This window comes from Dama dama, chromosome 24, assembly GCF_033118175.1.
Source record: "Dama dama isolate Ldn47 chromosome 24, ASM3311817v1, whole genome shotgun sequence".
Taxonomy (NCBI): Eukaryota; Metazoa; Chordata; class Mammalia; order Artiodactyla; family Cervidae; genus Dama; species Dama dama.
Genome location: NC_083704.1, coordinates 62,016,692 through 62,031,723, shown reverse-complemented (window position 1 = coordinate 62,031,723; position 15,032 = coordinate 62,016,692). Strand labels below are relative to the sequence as shown.

At 46.7% G+C, this 15,032-nt stretch overlaps 1 protein-coding gene across 2 annotated transcripts; it reads left to right on the top strand.

Annotated features, from left to right (window-relative positions):
• The first annotated feature begins 27 nt into the window (after window positions 1-27).
• On the top strand, window positions 28-8,322 carry LSM3 (LSM3 homolog, U6 small nuclear RNA and mRNA degradation associated). Of its 2 annotated transcripts, XM_061128965.1 has the most exons (5): window positions 28-166; window positions 1,363-1,473; window positions 3,526-3,621; window positions 7,729-7,768; window positions 7,917-8,322. In XM_061128965.1, exons 1-5 carry the CDS (start codon window positions 146-148, stop codon window positions 8,018-8,020), a joined length of 372 nt encoding a protein of 123 aa, XP_060984948.1. In that variant the 5' UTR covers window positions 28-145; the 3' UTR covers window positions 8,021-8,322. The 2 variants fall into 2 exon arrangements, with proteins under 2 accessions (XP_060984948.1, XP_060984949.1); XM_061128966.1 differs by lacking the exon at window positions 7,729-7,768.
• The last annotated feature ends 6,710 nt before the right edge of the window (window positions 8,323-15,032 follow it).

The window sequence follows — 15,032 nt, the reverse complement described above, 5'->3', positions numbered from 1 at the left end:
AACGCCGAATGCCGGAAGCGAAAAGCCGCAAAACCGATTTATTTCTACTTCCGGTGCGTTGTGTTCTCGCGTTTCCAGAGGCCGGAGGCGGGGGTGGGGTTCTCGTGCTCTCGCGAGAGGCGGGAAAGAGCGCAGGGTTTGAAAGATGGCGGACGACGTGGACCAGGTGAGTGTCTTCTGAAGCGCTAGCTCAGCAGCGGCTTACTTATTCCCGGGCCTGGTTGTGCCCGGGTTTGCCTACCAGGTTTGCTTTTTCCAGTCTCACGGGAAGGTGGCTAATTATGCCGCCTCTTTCTGGGTCTTCAAGGCCTTAATCTGCTAATTTGGTTAACCGCGCCCCCTCCGAATTTTACGTCAGGCCTTGAGATCTTTTACTGTTCCAAACCCGCTGAAAACTAATTATTCCTCACTCTCGTCGTTTCCTTTCTCTTGGGTATGTTTCTGTTTGCCAAGATACTATTTCAAATACATCAAGTTAATACTTTAGCCCTTTTTTGCTCCTCACAATAATCACGAAGGGAGGATGGTGCTAAGTCGTGTCCGACTCTTGCGAACCCGTGGACTGCAGTCCTCCAGGCTCTTCTCTCCATGGGGTTTCTCAGGCAAGAATACTGGAGTGGGTTGCCATTTTCTCCTCCAGGGGATTCTGCCCGACCCCGGGATCGAACCCGCGTCTCCTGAATTGCCAGGCGGATTCTTTACCAGTCATTTATAAACAGGGAAACTGAGAATTAGAGATGGCACGATTTTTAATCCCAGTTCGTAAGTGTTAGAGTCAGGAGTTGAGCCCACACTCCCAGAGTCACAGACAGTACTTTCACCCAGTATTCTATAGTATCTGCAAAATACTAATATATTCATCTTACTGGCCAAATGGCTCCCTAAACTCAGCCTGCCCTGTACTGACGTCATAATCCTCCCTCAAACATTGATCTCTACATAGCATTCTCTCTTATGTGGTAGTCATTAAATGTATGGTCTTCAGGCTACTAAATGATACTTGAAATAAAGGTGAAGTCCGTAAGAGAGTGACTCCCTCCACCCTGAAATGGGGTCAGACAGTTCGGATTTTGAGGGAACAGAGTCATGATCATTTTGTCCTAACTCCTCTCTCTCTCCTTCGTACTTTTCAGCCCCCATTTATCCAGCACTTAGTGTTAGGCACTGTTCTACACCTTCATACACTGTCCTTTAAGCCTCACAACAACAGTATTAGGTAGGCACTGCTGATACACACAGTTTACAGATTAGGAGACTGAGGCACAGAGGGGTTAAGTGACTTGCCCACAGTCAGGCAGGGCGCGGAAGGTTCAGTCCCTTCACTCTAGTCTGTAGTGTCACTCAGCCTGCTTCTTTTATCAGCAACAAACGACCAACACTGTGGAAGAGCCCCTGGATCTCATCCGGCTCAGCCTGGACGAGCGCATCTACGTGAAGATGAGAAATGACAGAGAGCTTCGAGGCAGGTTACATGTGAGTAAGCTGTCTCCTTGAGATTTTTTCCTTCCCCCTCCTCCTTTGAAAGGTGGAAATTGTCCGCTCTGGAAGAGCATGTTGACTGTCCACCGGAAGGAGGTGGAAAGGCACCCATATTTCTAAAGGCCAAATGCGATGGTATTTTATTCATATTTTTAACATTTTTTTCTCTTAATGGAAATAGTGTGTTTATTAAAGAACACTGTCATTTCTTTCATTTTTTCTTTTCTGTTTTTTTATAAATAACATTTACTTGTTCTCCATTCTCATTTAAGTGTTCTTTAAACTACTGACATGTATATATATTAATTTGTGTTTTGTTGTGAAAAATTTTAGATAGCACAGATGTACATAGAGTAAAAAGTAGAATGTCATTTCTTCTACCGGTAGCCATTCCTTCTATTGGGTCTATAGTCTTTCAGGTCTTTTCTGTGTATTTACATACATGAATATGTGTCTGTGTGTATATATTTGCACTGTATACACCATCTCTAAAAAAATAAGTGGTATCTTTCTATACCTTTTGGAAGAACCTTTTTTTTCCACTTAATCTTTTTTGGAAATTATTGATCATGAGTACATGTTAAACCTTCTTCGTTATTATTTTTTAATGACTTTGCAGAATTCTTTATGTGGTAGTAGTGATACCAAAGTCGTTTTCCATTTCTTGCTGCTAAAAGTAATGCTGCAATAAGCATTTTTATGTGTGGACCTTTGTTTATATCTGTATATATCAATATTTCTATAGGATTGGGCCCTTGAGGTGATTCCATTTATTCATAAAGAGAGTATATTAAAGGTTTTTTCTCTCCTTGATAGCTTAATACTTTGCTGAGTGTGTTCTTTTTATTTTTGCCATTCTACCCTAAAGTGATTAAAAATAGCTAGTTTTTATCCAGCACTAAACCAGGTACTGTTATTCTATGTGTTTTGCCTGTAATATCTCATTTAATCTCTTAAACAATTCTATGAGTGTGGATATCCCCATTTTGCATTTGAAGAAGCTAAGGCTCAGAAAGGTAAAGTTATTTGAAAGGTGACACAGCCAGTAGAAAGGAGGGCCAGACTAGGAACCTAAGCCGTCTGACTTCCGCTGTCTCTTGAGTACCATGATTCTACCTAATGAAACCTAAAGGTCAAAAACCTCCTGTGCTTGGAAAGGAAGTGGAGACCTAAGTCTTAAATTGCAGAAAGGAAGATGAGCCCCAGGACATGGAATAGTGACAACTTTGCAGAGAAAAATAGAACTGAGCTTAATCACCTGGGCCGGTGGCACATAGACAGGCCCTCCTGGACAGACATGTTGCCCTAACTCTTGAAGGCTTCTTCAGTCCCCTGTGTGGAATCAGTTGCCTCTGCACTGAATGACCCCCCAGCCTTTGTTTTGGGGCTCTCATCTGTGGATCTTTGCTCTTGTTTGTGTGCTTTGCCTGGCACTTCCCTGTGTTGCTAATTGGCTGCTTTTATTTTGATGTGAGCTGGTGACCTATTTAACCCTTGACTAAAAGTAACTCAAGTGGGTTCTAGGCAAGACCCTCTGCCCCCCGCTCTGGAGCTTCACCATTTGGTCAAATGCATGAGCTTTGGAGCTTGAATTGAGGACATCCCTGAATACCTGAGTTGCATTTTTTGTTGATTGTGCTGAGCAGTTAATTCTGGCAAGGCTGTAAAATATGCAGGGTGCTGCTCTACTTGAGTTTACTTTGTGGTGGTTAGTCTGGGACAGGGAGGTTTGAGTGACTGTGTCTTGTGCCTTTAGGAGACTAGTGCTGTCATTTTAGCAGTTAAATTTTATTTCCTTTACTATATATAACTTCAAATTATTTTGAGTAAGTTCATCTTTGACCACAAACAGTTTTATATTTGTGTTGGGCCAATTAAGTAATCACGGGAGATGATCTGCAAAGAAATATTGTACAGCAGGGTTATTTTTTATTTGCGTGTAAAAGTTTGTGGTGTAAGTGTTAATGTTATGTGTTACTTGTAATTGAGCCATTTTTTTCCTAATTTGCTTATTAAATTTCTTGGTCCCTCACTTTCCCACTTCAGGCTTATGATCAGCATTTAAATATGATATTGGGAGATGTGGAAGAAACTGTGACAACTATAGAAATTGATGAAGAAACATACGAAGAGATATATAAAGTAAGTCATGCAGTTCTAGTCATCACTTTCAAAATGTCAGTTGTTCTCAGAATCCAGTAAACTAATACTTGTTTATGGAAAGCGTTTCATGTTTTGATACCTATTCATGGGCTCAGTGGAGTGTAGCAGTTAAAAGCAAAGGCTTTGGAGTTGGACAGACCTGGGTTTCCAGTGTTGGCTTGGCCCCTTCCTATCTGGGTATGTTGGGCAGAGAGTACCTTTGCAGACGTAACTTCCTCACCTGTGGGCAGGAATCCTGGTCGCTTCTGTTTGGCTTGCCAGGATGCATTGAGATATGGCTGTATAAGAGGCCGCTGTGTGCTGTGTATAACAGCTATACAGGATGGCGCTTTGTTTGGTGTAGATTTATCTGTCAGTACCTACTGGAAACTAAAACCGAGAAATTTAAAAAATACTAACTTGTTAAAAATAATAAACCTATTACATGTTGACATACGTAACATTCTTCTGAAAATACTAACTGTATTTTCTGAAACAAAATATTTAATGAGAAGTGTCTTTTGTTTTACATTTTGCAAATGCTTGACTTAATAGACAGCATTTAATTACACTTTTTTTCCTGCATTTAATCTGTTGTGCTACGTTATGGTTGAACGTCACACAGATAGGTTAACTGGAAAAGGGAGGAGTGTTTTTTGTGGATATTTGCCTTTGATGCTACACCCAAACTCAACAAGCAGTAGTTTCTTAAAGATAAGTTGTAGTGTGGAATCTAAAACTACATCAGTGAACTTTCCATATTGTTATATGTAAGTTCATTGGTCTACCTTGCACTTGGAATGGATCTTGTGTATAAGCGTAATTTTGTTACATCAAACTCTGGTCATTTGGGAAATTTTAGTTCACTGAATTATGCAGATCTTCCAAATATTGGCACATTTTATTCTTCAGTCTTGTAAGTATTTAGAAGCCAGTCTCTGACTCTCCTCTAGTGTCCTGCTTTACGATGTAGGCTCAGGCTACAGGGCCGCGTGGATTCAGGCCTTGACTCTGTTGCTTACCAGCTCTATAATTTTATCAGTTACCCAACTTGTCTGACTGAGTTTCCATGCCTCTAAAATAGGGATGGTAGTACCAACTCACTTCATACTGCTGTTGAGGATTCATTGAGAGATTCCATGAAAAGCCTTCAGATGGCGACAGGCACATAGTAAGTGTTCAGGTGTTAGCCTTTCTTGGTTTTTGTGCTTCTGCTTTATCCTGGCTCTCCGCCTCTTTTCAGGTACTCTTGATTCCTTGGCTAGATTTCTTTTTCCTTCTGAACATGGATTTTATTTGTGTTTTAATACGCATTTTTCCCTCTCACGTGTTAATTGTTAGTTACTCTTTGTCGTAAGCCATCAGTCTGTAATAATAGTACAGCACAAAAGCTTGAGCTCTGGGCGAACAGATCTTGGTTCACATCTTGGCTGCTGCTGATTAGTTGTGTGACCTTGGGCAAGTTCTAGAAATTTTCTATGCCTCGAGGACCTCCTCAGTAAAGTGCCAGCACAGTAATTGTGCCTTCCAAGATGCACTGAGTTTGGTGCTTGTAAAGCTGGTGGCAGGTGGTGGTCGGTGGCCATTGTGATTGTGGATGCGTCTGTGTCTTTCCTGAGCATCACTCTTGTCTAATGTTCCTGTTGCACAGACACCCGCTCTGGACGTCACCTCAGACTCGGCGCGTCTGAGACTAGGCTCCTGGTGCTGTTCACCTTCAGAATGAGGCCACTCTCAACTCCTTGTTCCCGTCCTGACTTTCTCAGTTATCCGAACCCTTTATCTCAGAATTTTGTGTAACAAGTCAGCCAAAACCTTAGTGTCTTAAAAGCACACCCGCTTACCAGCTGACAGTTTCTGGGGGTCAGATGTCCAGGCTCAGCTGGGTCTTCTGTGTTAGGGTCTCTCACAAGGCTGCACAGGGTCTGGGGTCTCATCTGAAGACTACAATTGGGAAGGTTCCGTTGCTAAGCTCACTTTGATGGTTGTTGGAAGGACTAATTTCCTCAAGGGTTTTGAAATATGGGCAGACCCAAAACTTCTTAGAAATGCAGGTTCACAGGCTCCACCCTGGCCTTTGGAGTGAGGATCTCTAGGCATGGAGCCAGGAAACAGCCTTAAAAGCTGTTAAACAGATGATGTTATGCACAGTAAAACTTGAGAACCCTGAGAGATACAAAGAGTTAGATACATTCATGGCTGACAGATACGTATACTGGATTTAACATACTAAGTTTTATTATTTGAATTTACTGTTCACGGTTCTCTTTTTATGTTCCAGTACCTAAGAAGCTGATAAAACAGTTTTTACATGTTAAAAAAGTTCTGGAAACCTAGCTATTATTTCCAGTACTGTCTGCCTGGCACGGAAACAGTTCTCCGTCAGAGCTACATGTGGTCAGTTGTACAGACTCCTGTAAGCTGAGAAGGGTGGGTTGTCACCACCCCGCCGGCACTGTAGCAGAGCAGGGACAGGGTGTCCACCGCCATAAACACGCCCTTTCAGAGAAGGGAAGGGCAGGGACCCTGAGCAGTCACTGGTCCTTCAGTGACAGGTCCCCTGGGAGGCTGGAGTAGTGAAAGAAACCTTGTTTAGGTCAGGTATGACCTGTGCGATATTTGGGACATACTTACACTAAAAAAAACTATTCTTTCTTTGTCTAGAACTCTTTATTGGTTACCTGTATTTTTATTGTTAAATATGGGAGCTGCAGAGTGTTGACAGAAACACTCACATGTGCTGGCATACTCAGTTTGTCAAACGCTTTTGTTAGTGGATCCTTGGTCAGTGCTATTTCTTTAAAACTTATGACTTCTTGTGTTTCCTGTCTGTTTACTTCCAACCCATTCTTTGGGCCAGTAACCTCAGAGTCCTTTTCTAGACGAAACTTGCAGATGCCTTTGTTTCTTTTCATTGGGAGGAGGCAATGGCAACCCACTCCAGTACTCTTGCCTGGAAAATCCCATGGACGGAGGAGCCTGGCAGGCTGCAATCCATGGGGTCGCGAAGGACACGACTGAGCAACTTCACTTTCACTTGTTTCTTTAGTTACCCACCTCTAACATGTGTAAGTTCCTCTCATACAAATTAATGTTGGCTACCCTGGGTCACTTGATAACATAAACTTGAATGGGAAGGCAACACCCTTAATCTCGTCTTCCCCTCAGAACTGTTTTTCTTGCTTTTTGTCCCCAGTTTGGAGTCTAAAAACAGTTGGTTTTTTTGACCTTATGAATGCTGTTTCTTATCGCTACTTGAAAACCTGCTAGTTCTCGTGTAAACTCATCTCTTCCTTACACTGCCCTGCCCAGTGCATCAGGTTAACGGCAACACTACCAGTGTTTGGTTTTTTCCAACCTTTTCCCCAGAACCTAGGTTTGGGATGTCTTTAGACTACTTTCTAGCTACTTTCTAGGGAAAAAGTTTTACTGAGGCATGAGAAGATTTCACACCTTCCATATCTGTTTCCTTACTGCCTAAGGCTTGTCGCCTGGGCTTACACAAAAGATAACCCGTTCCATACATGAGTGGATTAGTGCCACAGTGAAGCAACATGGAAAGATTTTATTTGTGCCCACAGTCTTTAGTGACATCCCTGGTTGCTCAGACGGTTGTGTCTGCCTACAATGGGGGAGACCTGGGTTCAATCCCTGGGTCGGGAAGATTTCCTGGAGAAGGAAATGGCAACCCACTCCAGTATTCTTGCCTGGAAAATCCCATGGATGGAGGAGCCTGGTAGGCTACAGTTCATGGGGTCGCAAAGAGTCGGACACGAGTGAGCCATTTCACTTCACTTCACAGTCTTTAGTGAGGTTTTAGCTTGATGCACCAGCTTTCCTCCTCGTGCTCAGTCAGGGATACCAGCTTACTGGCTCTGCCGTCCCCAGGGTTCTCCGTAATCTGAGTCCATGTGGTAGCGGAGGCCACAGAGGGCCTTTGTGGGAGGTTTGGGGTCAGCTGTCACTTCTGTCCACTTCTCATTGGTTAAAACCCAGTCTGTGGCGCCATGTGGTTGGCAGGGAGTGAGAAATGTCTAGCTGTGTGTTGGGAAGAGGGGAGAACTGGCTGGGTGGATGGCTGCAGCCTCTCCCCCGGTTGTGTTCCAGGAAAAGAAACACTCAGGAGATGGTTCTTTGTGTCACAAAGGTAAGTGACCATGGTTTTAAAGCCATTTGTTTGTGTTATGATGAATCTGTGGGTTTTTGTTTTCAAATTTCTATCTCAGAAAATGAACACCACTACTACACATTTGTATAAATGGGTTCTGTGTTTTGTTTTGTTTTTCCTCTTACAGTCAACAAAACGGAACATTCCGATGCTCTTTGTACGGGGAGATGGCGTTGTGCTAGTTGCCCCGCCATTGAGAGTTGGCTGAAACAGAGAATTTATCCTGTGTAGAAGATGGGCTATACTGTGTGATTGCGTCTTTGAATGTGGAAGATATTCAAAAGAGAGACCGATGTACATCTTGATACTAAGAAATAACCAAGAATTCTTCCACTCCTGACATAAGTTGATTTGTAGATAACTCACAAGTTCTTCAGCTAAACGGCATTTTTATTTTTCTCCAACCCTTCCAATAAATGTGATCGCCGTGATACAGAGCTTTTTCAAGAATTGATTTGCTCCATTGTTTTTCTGGACAATTTCTAGGTTTCTGCCTTTAAATTAAATGTGTCGTTTCCTTTTTTGGTTTTTAATGTGGTCTCCTGTCTTGTGAATTCTTTAAAGTAAGCACATCTTCCATTCACTTGTACACTTGTTTGCATCTGCTGTGTTTGCGGCTCCAAGTTGAGTCCTGGGAACTGCAGCTCTGTGGATCTGCGTCCCTCCACGGGCCCTTCTGGGAAGCCCCTTGTTGAGGTGCAGTGACTGCACGGCCGTGAGGGCCATGCTGATGGTGGCATGCGTGTATGGGGTGCCGTGAGCAGGCAGAGACCAGTGCCCAAGCCAGAACCAGCTGGCTGGGCAGGTGTGGTGGGGCTGATGACGTCTCATCGGAAACACTAGCACTGCAGTGAACGGTGAAGCCCAGTGCTGCTAACTGTCTGGCCTGATTTTCTAAGGTCGGGCTTCAGTGGTGGTTAATCCATTATCTAGTACACTGTACTAACATGCAGTGTTCTAAGCCTTGTGCAAGAAAGATGCTTTCGTTAGACATTGTACAAAGTGGTTTCATTTTCTTTATTGTGCCTATTCCTGCAAGTTAATGGAGAAGAGGAAAACAAGTACGGGCAAGCTGACAGAGGCTTCATCGACGTCAGTAGACAGGAGAGAACCCTTCTGCCACCCTCACACTTGGTCCAGGCTTTAGGAGGTCCCAGGATGGAACCTGTTTACAGCAGCCTCTTCACTGTTGAAGAAGTGGCACTGTGTTTCTGATGGTGGCGAGTGGTTGATCCTTTGGATCATCCTTCCTGAACAGAACGCTTGTCTCAGAGCCGCATCTTTTGTCAGAGTACCCCGAGCAGAGGCATTTTGTGTCCGTCTTCCGTGACGTCCCTGTGACAGCTCTCCTGCAGGACGTCACGAGAAACTGAAGCTGTCTGAGCTCTCAGTTCTTGCCTGTGCGTCCCAGGCAGTCCCCGGGTGAGCGTGTGGGCAGCCCTGGCTCCTGATGTCCACCACAGGCTGGCGTGGTGGCCACTCCGGTTCTATCCCTGTGACATCTGATATCTGTGCTTAATTCATGAATACTTTTTCTATTTGGTCATCTTTCTGTTTTTTTCTAGAATTGATAGGTTAGGTAGAACTATTTTTTTGGCTGTGAGGACTATTGTCTACACACAATATGTTTCTAAAAACCATGAACCTTACCATCTGACACAGTTGCGATCGTGTGCACATAAAACCCAGCTGCTCTATACAGATGTGTGCTTAGTCCTGGCTGCTAAGATACAGGGGATGGGGACTTCCCTGGTGGTCCGGCAGCTGGGACTCTGCGATCCCAATGCAGGGGGTGTAGGTTCGATCCCTGCTCAGGGAGATAGGTCCCACGTCTCAGAACTAAAGATCCTGCATGCCGCAGCGAAGATTGAAGCTCCTGAGTGCTCAGCTAAGACCTGGCACAGCCAAATAAATATTTTAAAAAGTGTACATGCAGGATAATCCTCTGCATGTCCCCAGATGGCAGTTTTGCAAGCCCTTACGGAGCTCAGGCTGCCTGCCTGGAGGGTTGGAGCTGGGGCCCAACCCACAGTAGGGGCCACCATTCAAGCAGTGTCCTGCCACAGTCCTCCCTCCAGGCCGCCTCTCCAGGCCTGCAATGGTGCTGCCCTCTGAGAGGGTGCAGTCAGGGGGCCCCAGAGCCATGCCTTGGATTTCCAGGGCTGCACGGCACCCTGAGCTCCAGCCAGCTGGATGGCCCGATGTCACTGGAGCTGGGGACTGGTAGTCTCTGTGACGTGGTGTCACATAACTCAAGGGGAAGCCTCTCAAGCAGATGCCGTACCTGGATCCCCGTGCTGGTGGCTTATGCTCCTGACTTGTCATGGTTTCCCACAAACAAGGATGGACAAAATGTGCAGCTACAGCTTTGAGATGACACGTGCCCCAGTTGAAAACTGAGTAACGAGCATCCCAAGTAAGACTAAAAGCATCAGCTGCAAATAGGCATTTTTCACACATTTTAAATAGTGGTTCTTAAAGATCTGCCCAAACTAGGCTGTTTTCACACATCCTTCTATGACAGATGCAGGCATATCGTGGAACTATTGCAGGTTTGGTTCCAGAACCCCACAATAAAGGGAGTATCACTGATCACAGATTACCATAACAATGAAAAAGTTTGAAATAGTGCAGGAATTATGAAAATGTGACACAGACATGAAGTGAGCAAATGCTGTTGGAAAAAACGCTCCAGTAAACTTCATGCAGGGTTGCGCAAACATTCGATTTGTTTAAAAAAATAAGAGCAATAAAGTGAAACACAATCAACGAGGAATGCCTGTAATACATACCTACATTTTAGCCTGCAGTCAGAGGGGAGGAATGTTCCGTTGGGCGAGCGGTTGCCAGCTGTGAGCAATGCTCACCTGCACTAGACGGAAGGTCACTGAAAATTCCGGGAGTCGCCCTGGCAGGCTCCAGAGGCTCAATGATGTCTGTGTCCCTCGGCTCTGGTGAGCTTCGTGGATTTCATTCTTGGGCAGGCCCTGCCCAGTAGCAGATCCAGGATTACAGCCTACCTGCTTGCCAGCTGCCGTGCTTTCGTTCTCGACTGGCTCACGTGCTGGTCCCTGCCTAGCCATTATGGTGAGGAGAACCCAATATATGTTAGGATCAGAAGAGCAATGGCCCCTCAGTGACTCACGATCTCACAGTTACAAGTGTTTTGCAAAAGGGCAGGGAAAAGAGAAAAGATAGCATAAGTAGAGGGCTTCCCCGGTGGCTCAGCGGTGAAGAATCTGCCTGCAATGCAGGAGCCACAGGAGACTCGGGTTCAATCCCTGGGTCAAGAAGATCCCCTGGAGGAGGGCAACCTGCTCCAGTATTCTTGCTTAGAGAATCCCATGGACAGAGGAGCCTGCTGGGCTATAGTCCATAGGGTCACAAAGAGTCGGACACGACTTTATAGAGGCCTTTATGCTATTGCATCCGGGGAAAAACGAGTCAGGGGACTACTGCCTTACAGTGCAGAGATCTGAGAGAAAACCCAACGGGGTACCTGGACAAACTTAAAATTCCTGAGATAAAAACCAACTGAAGCTCCATCAGAGTTTCTAGAAAGGGTTTATCAAGTTTATAGGTGCTACACAGATATAGAGCCTGAGGCCCCTGAGAGTGTAAGGATGATAAATATGACCTTCATCAGGCAAGGTGCCCCAGAGGTTAAAAAATTTTAGAAGTTACGTGGTGTCTGTGAAAATGGACCCTTCTCAGTTAGTAGACATTGTTTTTAAAGTATTCAACAACGGAACACTGGCAGAAGCAAGGAGATGTGAAACAGAATGCAGCTCTTCTGGCAGCTGTGCTGAGAGCGGGTCACCTACCAGAGGACGGCTTCCCAGGCGACTCAGTGGGAAAGACTCTCCCCGCCAATGCTGGAGATGCGGATTCGATCCCCAAGTCAGGAAGATCCCCGGAGAAGGAAGTGGCAGCCCACTCCAGTATTCTTGCCTGGAAAATTCCATGGATGGAGGAGCCTGGTAGGCTCCATGGGGTGCCCAGGAGTCGGACACACTGAGCGACTGAGCACACTGGTTGGTTGGGCCTGAGCCACATGCCCATCATGGAACTAAAGGTCAGATCACCCACCTAGGGGTACTCTGGTCTGAGTGAGGAGAGGGGTGCTTCTCTCAAGGGAGCCAGGGGAAGGAATGGGTGGGAGCTGGAGACAGAGTGCCTGTTATGTAAGAATAACTTGCCATCTCCCCTAATGTACACGAAAACAAACCCTCCTGATGATTAGTGACAAAGTTTTTGGAACACGCTTTATAGCAGAGATGTTGTGATTTGAAGTCATTGCTCTGGAATCTAGTAAGAGGCCCTCGAGCACCCTGGAGGGCGGTGGAGGCGGGGGCGTCAGTGTGGGTGGAGCTTAGATGTGTTTCATGACTGGGCCTGACAGTAGCGGGAGTCCCCTTGCCGGGCTGAGCTGGGGGGCCTGCAACACGAGTGTATTGGGCTGAGAGTAAGTATTGGGGTCCTCATAGCTCTGAGGAGGGCGGGTTACTTGCATGATGTGAGAACGAGTCCCACCCAATAAGTGGCTTCTTGTTAGCTGGTACCATTGTCTCAACCCCTGGGCCCAGGGCCTGGCCAAGAGTGTGTCTGCAGGAAATGCTGAATGGCTGATCAGTTAAACCATAAGAAAGCCAGTGACAACACTACAGTTGGAAATGGTACTTTTTTTTTCAGCTTTATTGAAGTGAAATTGACAAAATTGTGAGGTATTTCAAGGGGGAATTGTAATGATTTGATGTATGTATACATTGTGAAGGGATTCCCACTTCTGGTTATTAATGCATCCATCACTTCATGTTCATCTTTGTGTGTGTCTGTGGTGAGGACTTTTTGTCAGTGTGGTCAACTTAGTCACCATGGTTTATACTGAATCGTCAGATTTTACTCATACCTGAAAGTCTGTACTCTGTTACCACCGTCTGTATTTCCCCCATCCTCCAAACCTAGAAACCATTTTTCTAAGAGTTTGACTTTTTGCCTTTTTTTTTTTTTTTTTTTAGATTCCACATACGGTACATGCAGTGTTTGTCTGGCTTATTCCACTTAGCATAATGCCTTCAAGGTCTGTCTATGTTGTTGCAAATGGCAGAATTTCTTCTTTCCTCATGGCTGAATAACACTCCATCATGTACATATATGCATATATCACTACTTCTTTATTCCTTCAGGGCACATGGTTCTTTCACAGGTGAACTTTGCCTACTGTTCTCCAGACACTTGTGATGTCCTGCCCACAAGTGGACACTTGCCCTTCTAGCCATCTTGTCCCATTACCATTTACCTGAGAACCACAGCGTACGCCAAGAGTAGATACCTCACTAGTTACCAATTTACACGGAAAACTAACACCAAGAAAATAAAGAAGCCAAGTGTTTTTAATTCATTTTAGATCCATTGCCCAACTTTAGTACCTGGAACATGTAGATTCTTATTTTCTTGACTGCTTCTAGAAGTCTCCTGGATGTGGAAGCAGCATACCCCACTGTAGTTTCTGATATTGGTTGTTGTTGAGCCCCCAAGTCGTGTCCGATTCTTTTGCGACCCCAGGGACTGTAGCCCGCCAAGCTCCTCTGTCCATGGGATTTCCCAGGCAAGAATACTGGCGTGGGTTGCCATTTCTTCCTCCAGGGGATCTTCCTGACCCAGGGATGGAACCCACGTCTCCTGCATTGGCAGGCGGATTCTTTACTGCTGAGCCACCAGGGAAGCCCCGGGTCAGATAAACCTGGCTTCCAATCCCAGCTGTGCCACAGACCGTCTGGGCCAGTTACTCACACCCTGACGTCAGCCTGTAAGGGCTGGAAGGCGTCTCTGTAAGAAGCCCGGACGGAGCCTAGGAGGTCACTGACACATCACGGATCCTGGGTCTGGAAGTCACAGAAGGGGAGGCAGTCCTGGGAGGCCCATTCAGTTTGCTCAGGCCACTCATGCACTGTATTCCAACTACTCCCACTTTTTTTTTTTTTTCTCCCCAGATAGATTTCAGGAGGACCATGAATGTGAAAAAATTTAACTCAGTTGAAATTTATTCTCATATGAGTTCTCAGTGCCAGGCTTTGTCAGTGACGAAGTGAGTCAGACAAAGTCAGACAAACTTTGTCAGACAAACAGCGCCCGGGGCTGCTGCCGCGCAGGACGTGGCGGGCGAGGTGACGGGGCTGAGCAGGTGGCGGTGGAAGTGGGTCAGGTTGGAGCTGTCCTCCGGGCAGCAGGAAGGAGCCTTAGCCCGGGGCCCTGGGCCCGCCGCGGCTCTGAGCCGGGAGCCGCTTTTGCGCGGTCAGGAGTCTGCAGTCCCCTGACCAGAGAAGCAGCCGAGGGTCCTGCCCGGCTTCCGCCCCGGGCTCGCCGCACGGCCGCCTCGGCTGTCAGCAGCAGGGGGCGCTGCGCTCCGTGCCTTTCTGCCGCCGCGGTCCTCGGTTCGCACCCAGCATCTTTCCGCGCTGGCCAGCCACGGCTGCCAGTTATTTCCTTAAACCCGGACAGCGTGTGGAGCTCCAGCCTAACAGTATCTGTCGCTACCAGGAGCAAAGAAGGAAAGAAAATCGCGAGCTGCTCGGGCCCCAGGGAGCAAGTCGTCGGGTAAAACGCCCTGTGTGCCCACAAACAGCTGAGTTAAAACGAGACCGACCGTCGGCCCGGCCACATCCCAGGCGAGATGCGTTGGGTCAGCACTCTGTCCTGCGCGCCTGTAGTGGGCGGGCGGGCGGAGCGCCCTCCTCGGGGGTTGAGCCAGGAGGCTGCCACCGTTGAGGGGATGTTTTCACCGCGCGGCCTCGGGGCCTTCAGCTGTGCACTGGCCTTCCAGCTTAAGCCCTGTGTGTTGCGGGAAGGCCCGCGGTCATCAGAGCCTCGGTTTGGAGTTCTTGAAAAAACTCTTTGGTGATGGTATTTGCAAGCCAGCGGTGTGTGCTCGGGGAAGAGACTTGGAGCCGGGAGGCCTTGTGTGTGTTTGCCAGCACGACTGCTTAGCGGCCCAGCCTCTGAACCTCAGTTTCCCCCTCCCGGCCCTGAGGGTGGTAGCTGCGCTCACCAGGAGGAAGCTGAGCCTTCACCGACATCCTCGCGGGATGTGGTTCAGGACCGCGGGCAGTGGAGCTCAGAGTATCTCTTGTTTTCCTAATTAAACCAGTGGTTCCATGCCATGTGCCCTGACTCCTGACTGTCTTTCAGGACTCTGTGCTCGTCCAGAGTACAAAAGACCACTTGTAAACACTTCTGTGTCTTA

Coding starts and splice junctions, on each gene's coding strand:
- LSM3 (XM_061128965.1), top strand. CDS start 146: ATGGCGGACGACGTGGACCAG. Junction 1,474..3,525: donor AGCTTCGAGGCAGGTTACAT/GTGAGTAAGCTG, acceptor TTCCCACTTCAG/GCTTATGATCAGCATTTAAA. Junction 7,769..7,916: donor TGGTTCTTTGTGTCACAAAG/GTAAGTGACCAT, acceptor TTCCTCTTACAG/TCAACAAAACGGAACATTCC.